Here is a 21,972-nt window from a genome sequence, read left to right on the forward strand (position 1 = left end):
ACTAAGTAACCTATAATAAATTACAGAGTTATAAAATATAACAAAATGGTTCTAATAGATACAAATAGCTCTAATTATAAATATTCCAGATGCTGATCACTATGCTAGACAATCTCCCAGTTTATATTTGTTATATTTGTTCAACCTGCCATCAGCAGCCAATCAGCAACTAAGTTTAAATCAGAGAGGGAATAGAGCAGGTTAATGAGGGTGGCAATAAAAGAAAAACACAAGAGGAAGCCCATTGCTTTCTCCATATCCCCCCTGACTCGTATTTCTGTAGCTTTGCTCTTTGCTAGTGCCATCGTCCCTGCTGGTAGCATGAGATGGTACTTGCAGCCTATTCAGGTTGCATATCCATGCATGCTGTCACAAGAAAATTTACTGGGTCTTCCTGCACAGTCCAGCACAGAAATGGAGAAGGGCATCAACCAGGCAGCAGGACCAGCCCCTTTGTGCGAGGAGGAACAGGAGGAGCTCTCCAAAGTGACCTGCAGCAGGCTACTCGTGTAAATGTTTTGTCAGAAACAATGAGATCTGCCAGTGAAGCGCCATGTGAGCCCTGAGCACATGTGACAGATGTGAAAGGGTCTGGACACAGCGTGTTCAAAATTACGCTACCAGCAACATCATCCAGCATGATCCTTCAAGGCATATTCTTGAAGGATACCATAAACCTCCATGTTCCAGCCAGCAGTACCAGGCTAAAACCCTCGGATCTGATGGTGGCCTCACCCATCATGTTCCCCAGGCACATCCATGACTTTATCCAAGTCTGGGGGAAGATTCCCAGCACACCATCCACCATCACTTCACGAGTGTTCCCAGATGTTGGGAGTGCACATGCAAGTGGGGGCTGTAAACAGTAATGAGTACTAAATGAGCTGCATCAGCCTGTAATTTGAATTTTTAACTCTGCTTTTTGTGGTTTTGAATCCAGCCCTCAACAAGCTGCTGAAAGGGTTTACACTGACCGTTATATCATTTCATTCTCAACAATTTATACTGCATCCATGCTTACCAGTAAAGATTTTCATCTTGAATATTTCATTCATCAAGAGCCAATGTATATTTTAAGTGTTTCCTTAATTTCCTGGAGGTGTAAAAAGAATTTATGGATTCCTAAACACAGCTCTAAGAGATTAAGTATTTACCCAATTATTCCAATAAACTACAGACTTAAAGGATATCAATCCTTTGTAGTAATGTTTGTAAACTCACTTGAGTACAAATATTTGCTAAATAAGCAACAGAAACAATTTCCCAAAGGTTTTGTATTTATGTAGTTATTTACACCTTTGCCAAATTTTGAGTCAAATATTCAATTTGTACAATTTTAGTTATATTTAAGTATTTGAATACATTTTCCACGCTTGGCAATAAGAATAATGTAAAACCAGGGAACTCTGAAACTAAACTTTAACATCACTACTAATTATTGCACTTGAGATAAAACCAGATAAGAGTTACCTTACTCTGAATGTGCCGGTAGATTTTACCTCATTTTAACTATTTTTCTTTTAAGTACATAAATTATTACACTACATTGTAAATATGCAACTACATAATAAAATTGTGTAAATTACTTAATACACATTACAACTGCCACCTAATCATCAACTTTAAATTATGGAGAAATATATTTGATATTCAAGAGAAACAAAAACTAAAAAATTTGCTACTGAATAAAATGTAAATTAAAACAATTGAAAAACTTTACAACTCCAATGCTACACACGAATACCAGTGATAATCTTAAAATTCTTTATTCATAAACTTGATGCAAGTTTACAAATTACTGTACATGGTCAAAATTTCTTCAAATGGAAAAAAAACCAAAAACAAGAAACCCAAAATGAGCCAAGAGTGTCAGACTTGTTGGTGCCAGAAAATGAATTGAGATAAATGATACACAGTCCAGTTAGAGAAGCGCCCAATTACCATTGCATGACCGTCAAACTTGAATCGTCTCAGTATCTGCTGTGACCCAAGCTTTTGCATTTTGAAGGGAGGCAGTCACACATGTGGATAAAGGGTCTGTAACAGAGGGTTTAATGTGCACCTCCTCTCTACACCTGACCACACGGGTCCCCATCATTGGTGAAAGTGTCTTGATAAAAGATATTAATAACCTCCACCCTCAGATACATCCTGTTGTCACAGGTCTGATGTAAGCAGTGTGCTGAGAACAAAAGAAATTCTGATCAGAAATTATTCACGATATGACACCTCTCTGGGGAGAAGGGGGGTGGGGGTGAAAAAAAAAAAAAAAAAAAAAAAATCAGTGAGAGCAATTACACAGACTGGTCAACATGCTCCTTGCAATCCAGCACTCGCTATGTAAATTGCTTTATTACAAAGTCATGCGACCTGTGTTTTAAAGTTCAGTTCATCAGTGGGCAAGTATGTCAAAACATTACTGAAACTGTGCACTAATTAAACCCAGAAAGTCACCCGCAGCTCAACATGGACATGTACCGATCCCCCTCCTAAGTATTGTTTGTTACCTGAGTTGCCATTCAAATGTACTTTTGCAGACAGTGTTAGCAAATAAACTGCAAAAGAGCCAACAGATTGATAGATACAACGTGTGTCCTGTAATTTGGGGAACAGCAGCACTCTGTGTGTACTACAGGATATTTCAAGGTCAAAGTTCGAATGTACAGTTTTATAATCACACTACTAAATCATCCTTTTCCACAAGCAACACTGAAACACACCTGTGCTATATTGTAATGGCAGAGGAAGCCCTACAGATAATGGACATTTAGCTCCAAGTCATGTCGAGTGACAGGGCGGCAAACTTTAAATGGGCAGGGAGGGGAACGAAAAACAAAACAAAAACAAACAAACAAAACACTACAACAAATTTATGCGAGGATGATATGACAAGTTTGCTTTAAAATTAAATTAAAAAAAAAAAAAAAAAAAAAAATGAACAGAGGAACATCCAAAAAAACCTTAATTTATTTCCTCAATAAAGTCCACTCCAGCAGATATGCTGGATGAAATGACTGCAATCAAATCAAACCCAGCTTTTTAGATCAGCGGCTGAATAGTGGGCTTCTGTACAACGTGCTGTTAACTTTACACACAGATGGCTTCATCGTCAGCATCCAACTAGCCATCAACCTCTACAGCTATTTAAAAAAAAAAAAAAAAAAAAAAAAAAAAAAAAAAGCACTTGCAGCCTTTGACATAAATAAGGCAAGAGGACCCAAGAGGGGTTAGAACTTCCAATCTTATGTATCCTCTCACTATAAGATGTACAATATGAAAATTCTGATTTATTTCATACCTATCGGCCTTATTTTCTAATTAACTGCAAGTTGACTTGTTCACAACACTGCAGCATTTTGTTTCTGCTTGACCCGATGTTCTTCACACATTATAAAAAGCAAGTGCCAAAAAAAACCAAAAAAAACAAACAAAACAAAACAAAAAACAGTGAGTAGGTAATCTCAAATTTAAGATAAGCTTACAAAATATGGAATCGTATCATTTGTTGTCTAGGATACCCAAATAATTTAAAAAAAAAATGCCAAATAATATTTCTAGAACAATGTTTGCATCTATGTACCAGTTAATTTCCAAAAAAGAGAAAAAAAGAAAGGAAGAAAGAAAAAAAAAAAAAAAAAAAAGCAGTTGTGAGGAGGTTCTGCTTCTGTATCAATCTTCCTTTAAAATTCCCACTAAATGAGGGGTAATGGACTGTGAAGCCCGCTTTGTCAAAGCAGCTGAAGAAAAAGCATTTCCCCAAATTTCAAGGGAGAAAAATTTTTTTTTGTTTGTTTTTTTTTGTTTGTTTTCAAAAGACAAATGAGCATATTTAGAAAACAGAACTAGTGATAACCTCACATAATCCTCCTCACTAAAACACTGAGGGGGAGAAGCAAAGTGAGACCGGAATAAAGTCTTTCCTGGAGCGAGGTGACGGGAATACTTGTCAAATGAGCCACGAGATGGTTTCTGTGAGAACGATGATATATTCCCAGTAAGTCAGAGAGGGAAAATATTCCAAAGAAAGCAAGACGACTCAAAGACATGTTCCCGGTGCATAGTGGTAGAAGCTCCTTATCCATCCTCTTTAGGTGGTGTGTACCAACCTGAAGGAACAGAAAGACAAACGCAGTTATTTAAAGAAGCCTTGTTAAAGTGGAATTCATTGACAGTGCATATTGTACACGAACACACAAAAGCCTGATATAAATGCAGTTTCAAACAACTAGAACTGTAACACAGATGTGGTGAAAGAAGAGTGCACAGTTCATCCTGCATGTGGGTCATTGATGTGACCTATTTCTGTGCACCAGCGCATCATTTCTGTTAAATGAATTCGTTTATTTTATAAAACTTAGTTTGAATACATTTGTAGTGCCTTCAAATATGAATTTTTAAAAGTTATCTAAAACCTGTAAATGTCACATGGTCCAACTGTTCGTTTAAATGAACAGAAGACCATCTCTTTAAATGGTAAAATATTTAAAATAAAATATATCTAGGCTGGTACACTTTTCATGGCAGGTGGTATGACCAGTGTATGTCATAAAAAAGTGATATGTTTATACTATTGCTACCAAAAACAAAGGTCAACATTGGTGTCCAAGTAAAACCCTATTTAAACTGGTAATAGTTGTGAAAGTAAGGAGTGCAATCTCAGATCTTTCTTATCTAATAGCTTTTATTATTTAATAGTTTTACTTAAAATATTTGAGAGACTCAGCTTTTGTCATGAACTGAATAAATTGTTTTATACAGAAATTTAGGCACAAAATATGATTCAGAGACACAAATTTATAAAACATTCATACATAAATGCGTTCATGCATGAATACCAAATACTACGTCACATCGATGACCCACAAATGACTGCAGTACCCAAAAAAAGGCCATTTTAAACCAAGAGAAACAGGGTGTGTGTATATACATGCAAATGAAACGTGCACTTATAACCTTTAAGGAAGTACAGTACAAAAATGCAGTGGTATTTTACATATGTGGAAGTATGCTTAAAGCTAATGGAAATACCATTAGTAAAAACATAATACTCAAATTGTAATTTGTGTGAAAAAAACAGTGGGACTAGTATGGATTTTGTTTGTAAAAAGGTTAATTTTTTTTTTTTTTAAACACTTTTGCCTATAAATTTTAATTTCCCAGTAAGAAAAGCTTGCTCATGTTTACATTTATATGAAAGTAGACTGTATACATGCATCAGTGAATGGGGACCATTAGCTAAGGATCATGATGTTCCCATTGTGTGTTTATTGAGTGTCAGTAATTCATAACTCTTTCCTTACCATTCTTTTCATGAATCTGAACCAGGGATTTGTATGACTGTTGTGCTCTGGCAAGATTGTACTGGTTCTGAAAGACAAAAGGCAACATGTCAATACGCAGAAGCAGGATGATCCATTTATTTTACTTGTTTTCATTACTGAAACAAAGTTCATTTGAAAACAAAAGCAAACATCACACCAGTTCATGATATGTGTTACCTTATTGGCTCCAAACTGCACCCTGGCTTTTCCTTTAACCAGAGTTGCATTTATCTGCATAATGACAGATTCTATGGAATAGGCACTGCTCCAGCCCTAACAAACGCAAATAGAAATGAATCAGTTCCTGTTGTTAGTCATAATTATTATTTTATTTATCCCATTTGCATACCTGTTTTGTGAGAAGTTCCATGCACAATGCTCCTCCCCCTAAAACATAACTGAGAAAAAAAAAAAAAAAAAAAAAAGATTCACAAATGTGTCATTGAGTGAGAGTATTAATCTTTTCAAAAAAAAAAAAAAAAAAAAAGTATTTTTCTTGCTCTCCAGAATTTTCTTTCTTAAATTTGCTAAAATTATCAGAAGCCTTGAAAGTAAGTATAGCACAGTGATGTATGGCAATGGCGTGTGCTTTATAATTCCTTTTAAATTAAATTTTAACTGCTTCACCTCTACTGCCATAAGCATAGATACAGTGAATCTTCACAAGTCATACCATACGTATTTACAACAGGACTTCTCTAGCAGAGGATCTCCTGTTCTATGATAATAGGTTATTTCTACCCTGTACCGAGCACAATGCAACATAAGCCACTGTATCTTTTAAAAAAATAAATAAATGAAAAAAAAAATCCTAAGCCACTTAATTTCATGTAACATTTGCTTTATTGAACCACTTGACACACACTTTTTTATTTTTACTTAACTCTTTAGAGTATTATATATATATTATATCATCAAACTCCTTATTAAGCACCTGTAATTCAACTTTTGTTTTAAATTTTTTTATTTCCGACTTCCTTTGTTTTATCCTGTTTAAGTTCGGTCTTCCCATTTTCATCTTTGTAATATTAACTGCCTTCACTCACTCCACGCCATACTTGTCAATGCTCTTGTCACATCTCGTTTAGATTTTTGTAATTCTCTTCTCTGTGGTCCACCTCAAATCTCTCCATAAATTGCAGTTAGTTCAAAACAAAGCCGCTCGTATTATATTCTGAATTAGATCTACTGAACATAGAACACCTGTTCTTAAACCGCTCCGTTGGTTTCCAGTTCACCTCCGTGTCCATTTCAAGATCCTGCTTCTTACTTTCAAAGCGCTTCTTAACCTTGCTCCCCCATATTTATTTGATCCTTTCCATACGTACTCACCCCCTAGTACACCTTGCTCTTCTTCAGTTTCCCTTCTGTCTGTTCCACCTGCTCGCCTGACTTTCATGGGACTCAGACCCTTTAGTTGTTTTGCCCAGAGACTTCACAGTTCGGAGATGTGGTAGAAGTGCATTCCAAACTCTCTCTCCACTTTTAAATCGCGTCTTAAAACCCATCTATTCAAAATTTCATACCCTTCATCATGATTCCGTCATAGTCCATTTGTACCTTGTTTAGCTTTTATACTTTATTTTTCATTTACCTTATGTTTTATGGGTTTTTTGTACTAATGTAAAGTGACCTTGAGCGTCTTTAAAGGCACGATAAATAAAATGTATTATTATTATTCGTTTTTTTTAAGTTATTTCTTTAAACACCACCTATAAAATGGCTTAAACAATCTTAAGGCTGCAATACAGCAGGAATTTACATATTTGTTTAGTCTAAACAGTGGGGTGTTATTTTTTAATAACAGAAGAAACCATTTGAAGTTGTCAAGCAAATCATAAAGCATATTCTGGGCAGTAACATTCATAAGATGCATATGATGTATGTAATTTGGGCTGGGAACACTACTGCACACTCACCCTCCAGAGAGCACAGGCGAGACAACCCGTACAAAAGGTGGGTCAAAGGGAAAATTATCCTGTTGTAGAGAAGAAGAAAAACTGCCTTAAGACAGCCCTATACTACAAAAAAAATAAAATAAATCTGTTGACAATTACTTCCATAGGACTCACTTTATAAGAGAAATTGAGCAAAATGTAATCCACTCCTTCCTTTTCTTTTAAGACCTGCAAGTCACTATGTAATGGACTATCTGGGTCTACCCTGTAACAAACAGCAACAGAAAAGGTCAAATAAAAGCATAATTTTCAAAGTTGGAAATATAAATAGAATAAAAATACACTCAGAATAAGAACTTACGTCCTTAACTTCACATGCCATTCATAAAGGCTGTCATTGACTAGTTCGACTGAATAAATACCTGTGAAATGAGTCACAAACGCACAAAGAGCTTCACTTAAAGCTTCTGGAAAAAAAACATTAAATACAATGCAAGCCACAAGCATTGAGTAATGGTTCCTTGTATTCACCTGTCTTGTAACTCTGTGACCTGTAGATCTCCCTGAGTTCCTTCATTAGGCGGTCTGAGGCTTGCACTGAGCCAGAGACTGCACCCTGCAACATAAAACAACTGACGGTTAAACAACTGGACAAACAGGAAGCATACCAGAGGTTTTCAGATTTTGCACAATTTTCTTGGACTGCTGCATTTTTGCACTGAGTGTTGGAGGTTGCTGTTAAACTGGTAGGTTGCATGAGAATGTACAACTTCTTCCCTTTATAATTGACAGACTCAATGAGTCTGTCAATTATACCGCGCCGAAAAAAATAAACAAATCATAATTAAAATTATTTTCTAGTAGAAATTCATACAAAAGACTAATTATCTCATCGTGATTGTGCATTCATAATCTCCAAAAGCCAAAAATATTAACTGAGATTAAGGTTTGATTAAAAATGTGACAGATGGAAATCTTACATTCAAGTGATCTTGTCTCTGATTTTTACGGATTTTCTCCAAGATAGCCAGATTTTCTTTTTCTATCCCTTCATCTTCTGACTTTTTTCCATCCACCGGCTCCTCTTCTTTCATTTCGTAATGGTCCAGGTCTTGGTCCAGATCAATATCCTGCTGGCAGAACACATACATTTGTTCAGAAAAGAGAAAAAAAAACCCCCAAAGATATTAAACAAATTGACGATCAATCAATGGATCATATTTGGATACCTCTCCCATTTCGTCTTCTTCTTCCTCTTCAGATGTCACGTCACCTGATAACCCGTGCTGTGAAAGGTTGGAAATTGAAAAACAGTGAGTAGCTAAGGTCAACGAAAGACTCTTGAGCTTTACTCTTATTTACTGAGCTTACTTTTCTGTCTTGGGTGATCGGGCCAGCTGGTAGAGGCTGGTCCAGCATTTCTACATCTGGATGTTGTGGCAGGTTGTAAAGACGACAGAGATCACAAATAAGGCGCTTCAACTGCTGTAGAAGCTATAAGAAACATCGAGAAGATCAACTGTCAATAATAATATTAAATTACATTTTCCTAATGTAGCAAAGCATCCTATGTGGAGCAAGAGCCATATTAACCATCTTACCAATGTGCTGCCTTTCCTCACATCTTCTAGGCGCTCCAACACTTCAGCCAGACTGGGATCATCAGAGTCGACAAACCATATTGGTGGCGTTGAGGGATAGGATTCCTGCAACAGCAGCAATAAGAATCATGCTCAAGTGCTGATGGCTTTACAGTCAACAGAATGCACTTGAATTGTACAGAGAAAACCACTGCTTTTAAGAAACAAAAATGTCACCCTGGGTTAGAAATCTGATTAACATAAAGGGTAATAAAGTTCGTTTCAGAGTTACAAGTGACTTCAAACCAAAAGCCTTAGCCCACACAGCCACCCACTGCACAAAATTAGCCTCCTACAAGCTGAAGAGCGAAAGCAACTCTAGCACGAGAGAGAAGTGGTTAAGTGCTCCTTTGACATTTCAATTAGGTCTTAATACAGCTTTTGAAGTCATGAGTAAAAATCCAGTTTTCAACTGCTGTGCCTAGCAGCAAACGTATTCAAACAAGCATTTAGACACATATGGTAGTACTATGTAAAGTTTGTAAAGCCCAAGAGAAGAAAATACTGCACACAGAAGAAGAGAGAACCGTGTATATATTAATAAGAGATGTTTTATTTTTGATTAGGTTTTTCAGAAAGTTAAGAAAGATGTTGAGAGAAAACATGCTGTATAAAATATGCAGTAATGACTGTGCAGTATTCATGTTAAAATGACTGCACTGAAGTCTGAGAAAACTTCCCTACTTTTCAACTGATTCAAGATCCCAATTTAAAAAAAAGAAAAAAAAGAAAAAAAAAAAAGAAGTTTGTCTCGATTGGTAGTTTTAGTTAAAGTTCAAGACCAATTTTTCTTCTCGTTTTAAAGGTTAATAAATCTGCTGGTTTTCCAGAGTCTGAGTAATCATGCTGATTAACTGAGTCAGAAACATCCCTCAATCATAATGCCTGCTTTCAAACAACAAAGATGGTGATGACCAAAAAGCCAAACTCGTGTTTAAAATAGGATCTGACTGAGTGCCTGATACATGCATGCGCCACAGATGAAAAATATTACAGTATTTACAACCTCCAATCAAACCTGGCATAAGATCTCTCATCCACTGTGGGGAGGAGTTAAACACACGGTGCCACAATGTAAACTACACTGTGTAAACTGGGCATCTAATTGTAACCATGACTTGGATGCTGACGTGAATGCTCTTTACAAGTCAGAAACTGGTGAACTGGTAATTACGATGCCTTTATTATCAGCACAGTGCAGTGTTAGTGTAACTCAATAATATGTGCCTTTCAACTTCTTACTAATCTCCATACTAGAGTTCAGCTGATAAACTGATCTTTTACACAAAATGTCATCAATTTCCGAGTTCCTGCTTCTATTTTACGCCTTCGATAACTAAGTGTCATGAGATTTGGGCTGTTGTTACACATTTTAACATTTATTCTTCTGTCTAACTGAACTCTGACTCTCATTCAAGAAAAATGCTGTAAAGTTTATTTTATACTTGCACACAGTGGCCCCCTTTTTGAAAGCTGGAGTGTGTGGTACATAATGGGCGAGCTAGAGGGTCAGTCTCTGCAGGTATTTAAACAATTTATCAAGGACAGAGTACAATGGCAAGGAATTTTTGGAAAAAGACTGCTGAAACAAGTGGAAAATAAAAGACTTTTTGCAGAGAAGTCTAGAAAAAACACCTTTGTGTTTGTAAGACACTTCCTACTTCCTATAAATTTCCCAGAGGAACCCACCCGAGGGATTAATAAAGTTCTATCTTATCTTATCTTAAATCATTGCCTACAACTCCAACAGTCAAGTGTACCCGTATGTGTGACTGTCTAGGATAAAGCCATCTATAATTTCATCCATCTAATTTCAAGCTTATCTAAGGTCAGGTCACAGAAGCTGTAACCCTTAACATTATATTTCAAACATCTTTTTACTCCAGTTACTCCTTGAGGACACCCACTCCATCCCAGTACCCAGGGATAAATAACCTGAGTGTTCTGGTTTTGACCCAGGGTCTCCTCCTAGTGGCCAGTGCCCAGAAAACCTCCAAAGGTAGGTGTTAAGGAGGTATTCTGGCCAGATAACAGAACCATCTCAGTTAGCTCCTTTAAAAGTGAAGCAAGAGGGACTCTACTCTGTGCTCCCACTGGATATCTGACTGTCTTACCCAGTCTATAACACTGAGCTCAGCCACCATATGATGGAAACCGATCAACCCCTTTTATTTGTGACCTTGTTCTCCCAGTCGCAACCCAAAACTCATGACAACAGGAGAGGGCTGGAACTACAGACAGTACAAAAGATGATCCAGGCATCTGATTTGGGTCTGAAAAGTGAAGTCTATTTGTCTAAATCTGTTACGTTCACATGACGGCTCTACGTGTACATGGTAAATAATGTGCACTTGTCTTTAAATAATACCAGCGAGAATAACAGCATCAGTGGGTGCTCTCCTATGTTTCACGAGACAGAACATTTGGTTTATGCTTTGACCCGTCTTCCTCCCTTCATACCAACCATTTGTGGAAAATGGCCACCCCTCCCTGAACCTGGTTCAGCTGGAGGTTTCTTCCTGTTAAAACAAACTTTTTCCTTCCCACTGTCGCCAAACACTTTCTCATAGGAAGTCATACGTTGGGTTTCTCGGTGTATGTATTATTGTAGGGTCTACCTTAAAATATACAGTCCCTTGAGGTGACTGTTGTCGTGATTTGAATTAAATGTCTCTTTGCTTTTCTAATCCTTGGAAGACTTGGTTTAAATATCTTTTAAGTATCAGCCGTGCCAGTTTTTCCAACTATTTTAATCAGATATTTTGTGGCTGTCTGCCAACTTAGATGCTAGCATAACACTGTGAATGTGCTGCTTACGTAGCCTTAAGCTTTATTTGTGCTCACCACATTGGTAGCCGTGTGCACCTACTGTGATGTCATTGCAGTACATCAGACTAGAAATCTTCTCCTGATTGATGGAGGTCACCACTCAGACAAAACCTCTGCATCAATGCTTGCATAGAAGGAGGATGCAAAGGAAACAGTTTTATGTTATTTTCCTTCAAAGTCTCATCTTTCTGAAGCAAACTTAAGTGGTGAAAACTGGGCCCTAGACTGCAGTCTAAAGGGGCAATTATAATTTGTATTGTCACCGTTGCAAACAGTGGTGCCTCAAGCCATGCTTGGTCATTTAGGCTGCTTGTACATCTACATTGGTGGCAAAGCTGGTAGACATGAATGTATGGCTGTGACAACTTGCACCACCTTTTCAATGATATAGCAGTATAGGAGCTCAGTGATTCACAAATTATAGAGAGGGAGATGCCTCCAGTTTTGATTTCTTCTACTCCTAAACCAGCACTAATGTGGAGGTTTCTGTCTGAGCAGAGAAGAATGCAGTTCAGGAGAAGAATGAAGCACTGGTATAAATGCTGACCAGTTTGTAGTGACATTACTGTTTGTGCACAACATGATCAATGCAGTAAACCTAATGGGCTTTGGCATAATCCTAGCTATGTAAAAATAAATAAATTTAAAATAAAAAAAAAATCACTCTGTAGCTCTGATGTCTTCGTGGCAATCTGCTTCAAATCATACCCAATGATATCCAACATGACCATGTTCACAGCATGGGGCCACATTTAACTCACAGCTACCCCTCTGAACAGGAAGAATGCAATATACCTGAGTGTAATCTAGTTTTCCTTTAGCATGAGCTGACTCAAAAGGACACAGACAGTGAGGTTTAATCTCAATATGGCAGGGTATTCGGAACGTTTCAACAAGCACTCGCGCGTCCTCAAAATGCGCATAAGTGTAACTCTGTGTGTGCATGCTTTTGCTGAGAGGAGGAGGATGTGGTCAGGTTGTCAGGAAGATTCATCATCTGCTTACCTGAACCAAGCAAAACAAGTGCCAAGCGAAAAGAAAGAACCTCAGTTGTTAATAGATTACACCTACCTTCATCCACATTTTGTGATGGCTGGGAATGTCTGCTTTGCGCAAGTTTGAATTTGATTTTAATCGCTAATGTATTGGAGCGGGCTGTGAAACGCGTATAAATACTAGGCCCCTGTTTCGTTTCTTTTTGGTGGTGGGGAGGGCTGCGTTACTAAAAAATATACAGTTCCGCTGACGTTAACAGCTGGTCAAAAAAGCAATATTGTCACGTACATTTCACATGTACATTGCGTCGCTTTCGTCAGGTTTTAGTGTCGAGATAAAGAAGACACTAACGTAACCGCTTTAATGTATGCCAGTAAGTTCGTCAGAGGGATCAGTCTACTTACTGAAAAAGGCAGAAAGGACGACCGAACAGCATTCCATTAAACCGCTTCTATTTCACGTCAATTAAAGCCATGTACGGGACCTCGACGCTATGTCTGTTTAAAAAACACACGTACACAGTAAAATACTGCTTGAAAGCAGCTGGGGTGTAGTGAAAGCCCTCGTATGACCGAACTAAATTAAGTTTAAATTGAACTAGATATAGGCCATAAGTGATAAAGTTAGCCGTTGTACTACTTTCAACAGTAACGCAGTTAATTTGGCAAACAAAAACAAGCTAGCATTAATGTTAGTTTCAGTTAACAAGCTAGCAAAAGCAACCGCAGCGTCGTTACTAATCGACGTTTTATTGTATAATTTTTCAAAGTGAACATAACACTGTTCGTGTGTCGTCCACTTTAATCCACGGGGTTACTCGGATTTTAATGGCCTGACACAGTTTATAAATGAAAGCGAAGACTTTATTCGTAGTTAATTTGTAAACACGGTGCCTTCCGCGGACCGATTTGGTTTCAGTCGATAGTCAGACGCTGGGTTAGCTTGTGCGCAGAGCTGGCCTGGACTCACCGTGATGTTGCAGTGGATGATCAGCAGCTTCTCCCCTGTTACGTTGAATTGGCAACTGAGTTCATCGGGTTTCCAGTCTATTATTCTGAATCGTTCGTGGTTTGGGTCAAAGATTGACTCCAAAAACTTCAGTTCGGCCTTCAGACCCGAAACCGACATCTTCTACTCATCTCAAACCACCAGGCCGCTGGCAGAGGGGAAGTCGGGGCGGAATGCGACCGCGCAGTCGAATCGGCTGTACGGATCTCGCATATTAGCGTGAGAACAACAACAAAGGGCTGGAGAGTTAGCTTTATATAAACCTGTGTAGCGCACATAGACTCTTAGCAGCGTTTTGACAGCTGTGACACCACATACGTACATAAATATATTTACATTATTTTATATTTATTTTCGCACCACTACAGATGGAGTCATAGTTGTGACTTTTGCTTAAACGAACCATTTAACAGCATGAAAAGGTTCAGTGTTATACAAGATAATTAGTGCCCCCCATCCCCTTGTTTTTTTGTTTTTTGTTTTGTTTTGTTGTTGTTGTTTTTGTTTTTAAAAAAAGAGTATTTCCTATATGCTGTTAAACAAAGCAAAGAATCTTAAACACGGACAACCTAGTTTTATTTTGGATGGTTACTACTTCACACATAGAAATAAAATTATTTAGGAAAAAACGAAACTACCATGGTCAAAATTATTAGCTTCCCTATTGCCAACAGTCAGTTGTGTATCCTTTTTGCTGGATAACAGCCTAGAGTCAGTTGTTGTAGTTTTCACCAAGTCCCACAAGCAAATCTTGAGCAATCAATTCTTTTTTGGCAAATCTCTCAAGCTCCTTCAGATGTGATGGTCTTCTGTCTGGCAGGGACTCTGGTCTTCAGTTCACCCCACAGATTTTCAGTGGGATACAATTCAGGGCTTTGTGTGGGCCAGTCAGCAACGTTCACTTTGGTCTTCTGTAGGTAGTTCTTCACCAGGAGCGACCTATGCTCAAGGTCGTTGTTGTGTTGGAAGGTAAAGTGATGACACAGACACAATTTTCCTGTTTGAGGTTTTTTAAAATAAAAATCTTCACACACCATTCTTTCTTAATTATTGCTTCTGCTTTGATAAGATTTCCAGTTCTTGATGCACTGAAGTCTCCCCATAGTATAATACTCCCACCACCGTGTTTACCCTGGGGATGATGTTCTTTGGGTTGTAGGCCTCTCACTTTATTCTGTAAACATAAGCAACATTTCTTTGGCCAAAGAGCTCTAGTTTTAGGCACACTGCCAGTATAATCTTTCTCCAGGTTGTCCTGGGAATACTCCAGTCTAGCATGAAGGTGTCTGTTTTGCAAAAGCAGAGTTTTTCTTGGTCTGAAACCTTGGGGTCTATTCCTGAGCATTGATTTAGTTATTTTCTTCTTTAAGACTACAATTGTCTTCCTTCTCATATCCCAACTAGTGGCAGCAGATGGCTGCCCCTCCCTGAGCCTGGTACTGCTGGAGGTTTCTTCCTGTTAAAAGGGAGTTTTTCCTTCCCACTATCGCCAAAGTGCTTGCTCACAGGGGATCGTTTGACTGTTGGGTTTTTCTGTGTATGTATTATTGTAGGGTCTACTTTACAATATAAAGCACCTTGAGGTGACTGATGTTCTGATTTGGTGCTGTATAAATAAAATTGAATTGAACTGAATTACAATTGCAGGCTCAGCTAAAGTATTTACTAGAATCTTAGCAGTTGGTTTGGGGCCTTTAGACACATGTTTCACCAGTTTTACTTTCGTTTATCTAAATTTATCTAAATCTTTCAAGTTTTGAGCATCACAAAGTTAAAACACATCATCGTACAGCAGTGGTTTGTACCATGGCTAAATAAAACGGTCAGTTTCTCAGGAGAATAATAATATTGACCCTGGTCAATTTTGTTTTTCTGAATTAATACTGTTATTGTGTTCAAACAGAAATAATTTGTGCAGTCTAATGAAAAATAGTATGTTCAGGAAGTGCTATGTTGACAGTCTCTTGCGCTATTAAAAAAAGCACAGGCCAATTTCGACAAAAACTTTAAATTTCATGGGGGGTAATAATTTTGTCCTGATATGCATATACATGTATTGATACTATTTATCAATCAGATGTATAATTAGTCAGTGTATAATACCAGTCAGACATGTAGCTACATCAGCTGTTTGGGAATTGTGAATGTTTGTGGCACAACAGCACATATTAACTGTCACGCAAAGCAAAACTGTGAATCATGAAAAGACCACAAACTAATTGACATACTCAAGCCTGTGGTCTTATGAGTGTTGCCTGGCTTCTACAAGATAAGATAATATAAGAGAAAAGACGACTACATAGTTTAATGTAGAATAGTTAAATAAAATAACAACAATATGACAAAACAAAGTATAGAAATGCACAAAAGCCAATACTTAAAACGTATTGTCAAATGAAGTGGTAAAGATTTTCTGTATCTGTCCTGTGTCAAACAGAGTAAAAGAACCGATTAACAAATTTTGAGCCTATAGTCACTGTGTCAACAGTTTGGCCCATATATTTTTATTTCTTTTGTTTTTGTCGTTATTTATTCCCTCCTTTATTTCCTAAAAAAACATGTAAATCTTCAGTGAAAGTAAATATATTTTAGTAAAGTCTTCTAGGTCTTGAATATCATCACACTGTCTTTAAACATGTAGCTAGTGTAACTTATGTGACACCGTTGATAAACCACTACTTATTGTAAATGTTATCTCATTGGCTGATAAGCTGATATCATTTAATATAGCCAATGCTGGATGATAACAATGTTTGGTGTTAATGAAAATAACAATGGTGCACTAGAGGGGCATCAGTGAGACAAATGACAAGACGTGAATGGTTTTACAGGTGGAGGCCAGTGACATTTTTTCCTCCTCATATTTCTAGACTGTTTTTTCACTACTTTTGCATTTAACTATAGGGTCAGGGTCACTACTGGTAGCACAAGGCGATACCTGGACCCTACAGAGGTTTCACAGGTAGTCCCACTCCTCCAGTATGGCATATGTGCCACTGGAGTTTGTTCTGTCTTCCAGCAAAGTCTCAAGAGCATGGAGGAGATTCCGGTAGACAAGCAGTTACACTTGGAGAGCTGGGCACAGCTGTGGAAGGTCCGTAACCCATCAGCCACCAAGGACAGGATAAGGACTGCCAGAGCCCTACAAAATGACTTCCAGCAGCAGGACACTGGTGTGAGTGTCTCTGACCAAGCAATCAGACAGTGACTTCACAAGGGCCTGGCATCCTCAAGTGGGACTGTGCTCACGGCTCAGCACTGTGGAACCAGATTGGAATTTGTCATAGAATTACAGGTCCAGCATTGGCACCCTGCGCTTTTCACAGATGAGAGCAAGTTCACCCTGTGCATATGTGACAGACGCATGTGAAAAAGAATGTTTTGCTGCCTTTAACATTGTTACATTGAAGGCATATAATAACGTAGGGAGGGACAGACCTCTACAGGCTAGCCAACTGTGCTATGGCTGCCATTCACTACTATGCTGGTGGAGTGGGTGCTGGGTTCCTCCTGATGCACAACAATGCTTGGCCTCATGTGGTGAGAGTCTGCAGGCATTTCCTGGAGGAATAAGAAACTGAACCATAGACCGGACCCTACGTTAAAACCTATAGAGCACCTCTGGGACCTTACATTTTGGTCCACCGAGTTGCACGTCAGCCTGTGCAGGATCTAAGTGCTTCCCTGGTCTAGATATGGAAAGAGATCACCCAGGACATCATGTCTTCTCATTAGGAGTGTGCACCAATGATGTCAGACATTCATAGTCAGAATCTATACAAACTACTGATTATCGTTCTGAGTTGCTATAGTGACATGTTAGCATTTCCAGTGAGATGCTCTGCAGCCACTTACAGTTGCTGCTTGTTTATGGGTGTTTCTGCATTCAGTCTTGTATTTAGTAGTGGAAAAACACCCGATTTAAGCTCAAGAGCTTTGATCGGGTGACTGACGTGGTCACTGGAGAATATCCCATTTCTTTGCCTTTGGGAAACTCTTGCAGTTTGCTTTGGGTCATCACCATTATCACTACGAAGCACTGTCCAGTTTGGAGCATTTGGCTATTTTCATTCTGTCATAATGCCGTGTGTGAGCCAGGAAGGATCAGGACCTAAAATACAGAACTCAGAAGCAGGACTAAGTTATAAGTGCATATAAACCAAGTTATTCCATTGATATGAGTTACAGCTGCTTTTTAAACATTCAGAACTTTTACTTCTATACATCTATAAACCATCTCAACATAATATGACTGCATTAATAAGCACATTTCTAACTGATCTCATAGAGATAATCGTTTCTGGTAATTTTAGGCTGTGGAAACACTTTTTTGCATGCACCCATGCGGTTTAATGCTCTGGCCTAGGTAAACAATCAAGCAGTACAGAGTAATGCACTGATTGGACACTAGATGGCAGAAAACATGCATCTGTTCTGTTTACAAGCTAACATGAACTCTGGCAGTACTAGTTCAAAGCCCAGTACACACACCTTGTATAACACAAATCAGTACACCGTGTAAAAGGTGGATTTAACACAGCACCAAACATTGCATAACCGTGATAGCGAACTTGAACCTGGGGTTCACGGCTCGGAAGCATTTGGGTAAGTATTACTATAGCTTAAAATGTAAATATGTTTGGAGAAACATCCCGCACTTTGTGATAAAACACTTTATGATAAAAATGTGAGTCTAACTATTTTAATTTTGGATGATTAAACGTCTATAATTAGATATTATGGAGTGGTACGCCTAGATTGTGATCTTAAAGGCAGATTTAGCTAGCTTTGTTGGATTTGATTTTATTAAACAGTGTGGTCTTTCGCAAGCAAACTGCAGTTGGAGTTGTATTATATATAGGCTGTGGACCAAAATGACGCAGAGCCGGTTTTTCATTAGAACTTAATTCAATTATTACAGTTTAAATTTCTAGAATGTTTTCAATTTTTCCCTCGTGTGGCTATGAAGAGTGAGGCTGGTGCAAGATTTTATTTGTGAAATTGAGCGTGGGTGTGGATAATTACAATTATACTGTTTGATTTGAGTTTTGTGTCTGGATCCCTTTCTTTATTTTTTTAAATCTCTGAGAATTATGAAGACCCAGGCTGGTATAAAAGTTTTTTTTTATTTTTCACTGTAAGGGAGTGGGAATGTGGACTAGCAGTCCAGCGCTGGTTGTGTGGCACATCCCCGCATGGAAGCTGTGGGTCCAGCTGTGGGGAATGACCAGTTAATGCCCAGCTGCACGTGTGAGCTGCACATCCCCAAAGCACAGAGTTTCCCAAACCCTGGCTTGGTCCATAACATGGACATATGTGTCCAGCTTCTCACAGAACACAAAGACTATCAGCAAATATATTCAAAGTATCCAAAGTTAAAATGCCTACATAAAAATTCTTTTAATGTCTAATGTTATAATACTGTTAGTACTGATGCAGTGAGGTATAAGAAGCCCTTTTTTATGAGTTTAAACTGAGCTGCTTTTTAAAAACTGCTTTAAATACAACAAAATATCTTAATCCATAGATTTCTAAGGTTTGGGTGCTCCAACAATAAATAAAAAAGCAAAAACAAAAAAAGACAATACACATATGTTTATTTTTGCCATATTTGCCATGTTTCTTTAGTCTTTTAGAGGACGTTTGAGTTTTATGAAGTACTAAATAATTTGAACTCTTCTGATCTACATAAATTATTTCAGTGAATCCCTGTGAGAAGATTAGTAGAGGAATCCCCACACAGCTCTTAAACATCAGAAACACGACAGGGAGCCCCAATAGGGCACAGCATGCTTCTATAATCTCTGATAGGTAAAAAGAAACTTTGGGTTTCAAATATTGCAATGAAGTAAACACTATTTGTCTCTTTATTGCAGTGGAGTAGACATATATAGTCAAGATATCAAGTGGAAATATCAAATTATACAAAAATGATCAGGCAGTACTGTGTTACCGACTTGTTTTTGTGTATTTTTAAGGTATCTGAGGGACGTCATGAAGATGCTTTATTTACCTTTGATCCTCTTTACGCTACTCTCATTCCAACCACCCGGTTCATTTGGGGGCAAAATTCTGGTGTTCCCACTGGATGGAAGCCATTGGATAAACATGAAAGTGCTCATAGAGGAACTGCATGCCAAAGGTCATGAGATCACTGTCATTCGGCCATCTGATAGCTGGTACATCAGTGAGAAATCTCCACTCTATACCTCTGTCACACTTCCCTACTCTAGTGGATTTGAGGAAAACTTTGAAACATATTTGTTTCAACAGCTGGAAATCCGGCTTCAGGGAAAACCTACGTCCTCTTGGTCCCACATCTGGACTCAAATTCAGATCCGGAATGTGGTTGTAGAACAGTTCACTCAGTTTCACAAAGGGATGAGAGAAACAATCGTTCAGATGTTTGAAGACAAAGAGCTGATGCAGTCTTTACATGCTGCTAAATACGATGTGCTTTTGACTGACCCTGGCATCGGTTGCGGGGCCATGCTGGCACGCCGACTTCAGCTTCCTCTGGTTTTCAATGTAAGATGGACCATTCAAGGTGAGGCTCACTTCCTTATTGCTCCCTCACCTCTGGCATACATTCCTTTTACTGGAACAGAGTTAACAGATAAGATGACCTTCTCTGAGAGAATAAAGAATATGTTGAGTTACATTATTGGCATGTACACATTGTTTCACATGGCAGAAACAAACTACAAACCGGTTGTTATGAAGTACTTTGGGCCTGATGTGGATTACTCAACGTTTTTCCTGGACGCTGATATATGGCTTATGAGAAATGATTTTGTCTTTGAATTCCCACGTCCAACATTGCCAAATATTGTCTACATGGGTGGATTTCAATGTAAACCCTCAAAAGCGCTTCCTGATGACCTGGAGACATTTGTCCAGAGCTCTGGAGACCACGGAGTCATTGTGATGACCCTCGGGACTTTAGTTGCAAAGCTTCCTCAACATGTTACTGAGGAAATTGCTGCAGCCTTTGCCCGACTTCCTCAGAAGGTTATATGGAGGTATATTGGACAAAGGCCAACCAACCTGGGAAACAACACGTTACTAGTTAACTGGCTGCCACAAAATGATCTCTTAGGACATCCCAAAACTAGAGTGTTTGTGACCCATGGAGGCACCAATGGAGTTCAGGAAGCAATTTACCACGGGGTGCCTATAGTTGGACTGCCCTTATTCTTTGATCAGCCCGATAATCTCTTCAGGATCAAAGCAAAAGGAGGAGCTGTGATTGTGGATATCGCTATGCTCAAAAGAGATAGCTTTGCAGAGGCACTGATGACAGCTCTTTACAATTCCACTTACAGGGAAAACATGCAGATGCTCTCCAGGCTGCACAGAGATCAGCCTATGAAACCTCTGGATCAGGCAGTGTTTTGGATAGAATATGTTATAAGACATAAAGGGACCCGTCATCTGCAGACACAGTCGTACAAAATGTCGTGGTTTGTGTACAAGTCTCTTGATGTCATTGCTTTTTTGTTGACCGTCGATTTGCTTATGATGCTCATTTGTGTGTCATGTCTAAGGCTAGTGTGGAGAATGATCTTTTCTGGAAAAAAAGTTAAACGTGAATGATCAGAAAAACAAAAGCGATCCAATCTGAAAAACGTTCTCTGCACCAGCCATGTGCTTATTACCTGAAAGCATTTTACTTTGCCATATTTATCTTGAGAAAATCAAGAGCATAACCCTGAATGTTTCTGATTTCAGTCGAGGTTTTTATTTGTGAAGCTATGATATCTGGTGGTGAAGAATCATTAAAAAAAAAAAAAAATCAACCAATCCACACATGGATCAACTCTAGAAGCGAATCACTTTAAAGCTGGGCAAGCCCCACCTTGTTTTTCACCAAATTGTTTTTTGAAAAGTGCTTTGTGAATAAAGATGATTCTAGTATTTTCTATTTCATAATTTCTCTTGTATTTTCATTGTTTCCTGCTTACATTTTTAAAGAATTATGTCAGTGATGTGTACTGCTCTTAAGCCATTTACTGACCAGGCACTAGATGGCAATACAAGACACGCTGCACCTATCTGTCCCGTACTGTTTTCCTGACAGTGAAGTTAAGCTGATTTTTATTTATAATGGCTCAGTCCAGTCCTGCATTAGTAGACGTGCCATTCTGTAACAATTTGTAAGAAATTCAATTTATGTCCTTTTGTGTTTGAAAAATGAAGAAAATGGATTCTGCAGGATTTTAATGAAAGCCCCTGGGCTCAGGAAGTAGAGCAGGTCATCTGCTACAGAAGGTTGGTTGC

General features: G+C 38.4%; 1 protein-coding gene and 1 pseudogene across 4 annotated transcripts; one reads left to right on the forward strand and one right to left on the reverse strand.

Moving 5' to 3' along the window:
* Window positions 1-1,750: 1,750 nt before the first annotated feature.
* LOC101477331 (ubiquitin-conjugating enzyme E2 Q2) lies at window positions 1,751-13,926 on the reverse strand. Of its 2 annotated transcripts, none has more exons than XM_014409965.3 (13): window positions 13,654-13,926; window positions 8,821-8,925; window positions 8,591-8,713; window positions 8,449-8,505; window positions 8,200-8,352; window positions 7,751-7,835; window positions 7,581-7,641; window positions 7,394-7,484; window positions 7,241-7,299; window positions 5,671-5,719; window positions 5,499-5,594; window positions 5,301-5,367; window positions 1,751-4,106 (listed from the first exon to the last, which is right to left on the reverse strand). In XM_014409965.3, exons 1-13 carry the CDS (start codon window positions 13,810-13,812, stop codon window positions 4,075-4,077), a joined length of 1,137 nt encoding a protein of 378 aa, XP_014265451.1. In that variant the 5' UTR covers window positions 13,813-13,926; the 3' UTR covers window positions 1,751-4,074. The 2 variants fall into 2 exon arrangements, with proteins under 2 accessions (XP_014265451.1, XP_004567748.1); XM_004567691.5 differs by having other exon boundaries at window positions 8,200-8,349; window positions 13,654-13,925.
* Window positions 13,927-18,216: 4,290 nt separating this feature from the next.
* On the forward strand, window positions 18,217-21,624 carry LOC101477615 (UDP-glucuronosyltransferase 2C1 pseudogene; annotated as a pseudogene). 2 transcript variants are annotated; one of them, XR_013099352.1, is made up of 2 exons: window positions 18,217-18,297; window positions 19,671-21,624. The product of XR_013099352.1 is annotated as a UDP-glucuronosyltransferase 2C1 pseudogene, transcript variant X1 (transcript). The 2 variants fall into 2 exon arrangements; XR_013099353.1 differs by lacking the exon at window positions 18,217-18,297 and adding an exon at window positions 19,318-19,503.
* Window positions 21,625-21,972: the final 348 nt, after the last annotated feature.

The sequence above is a fragment of the Maylandia zebra genome, linkage group LG7 (assembly GCF_041146795.1).
Source record: "Maylandia zebra isolate NMK-2024a linkage group LG7, Mzebra_GT3a, whole genome shotgun sequence".
In the NCBI taxonomy this organism is placed as follows: Eukaryota; Metazoa; Chordata; class Actinopteri; order Cichliformes; family Cichlidae; genus Maylandia; species Maylandia zebra.

What these genes read in the sequence shown, in the direction of transcription:
- LOC101477331 (XM_014409965.3), bottom strand. Translation starts at nt 13,812, where the DNA reads ATGTCGGTTTCGGGTCTGAAGGCCGAACTGAAGTTTTTGGAGTCAATC. An exon ending in TGGAACTTCTCACAAAACAG is followed by an intron (nt 5,595 to 5,670) that starts GTATGCAAATGG and finishes TGCGTTTGTTAG; the next exon opens with GGCTGGAGCAGTGCCTATTC. An exon ending in TGCAGTTTGGAGCCAATAAG is followed by an intron (nt 5,368 to 5,498) that starts GTAACACATATC and finishes TTTGTCTTTCAG; the next exon opens with AACCAGTACAATCTTGCCAG.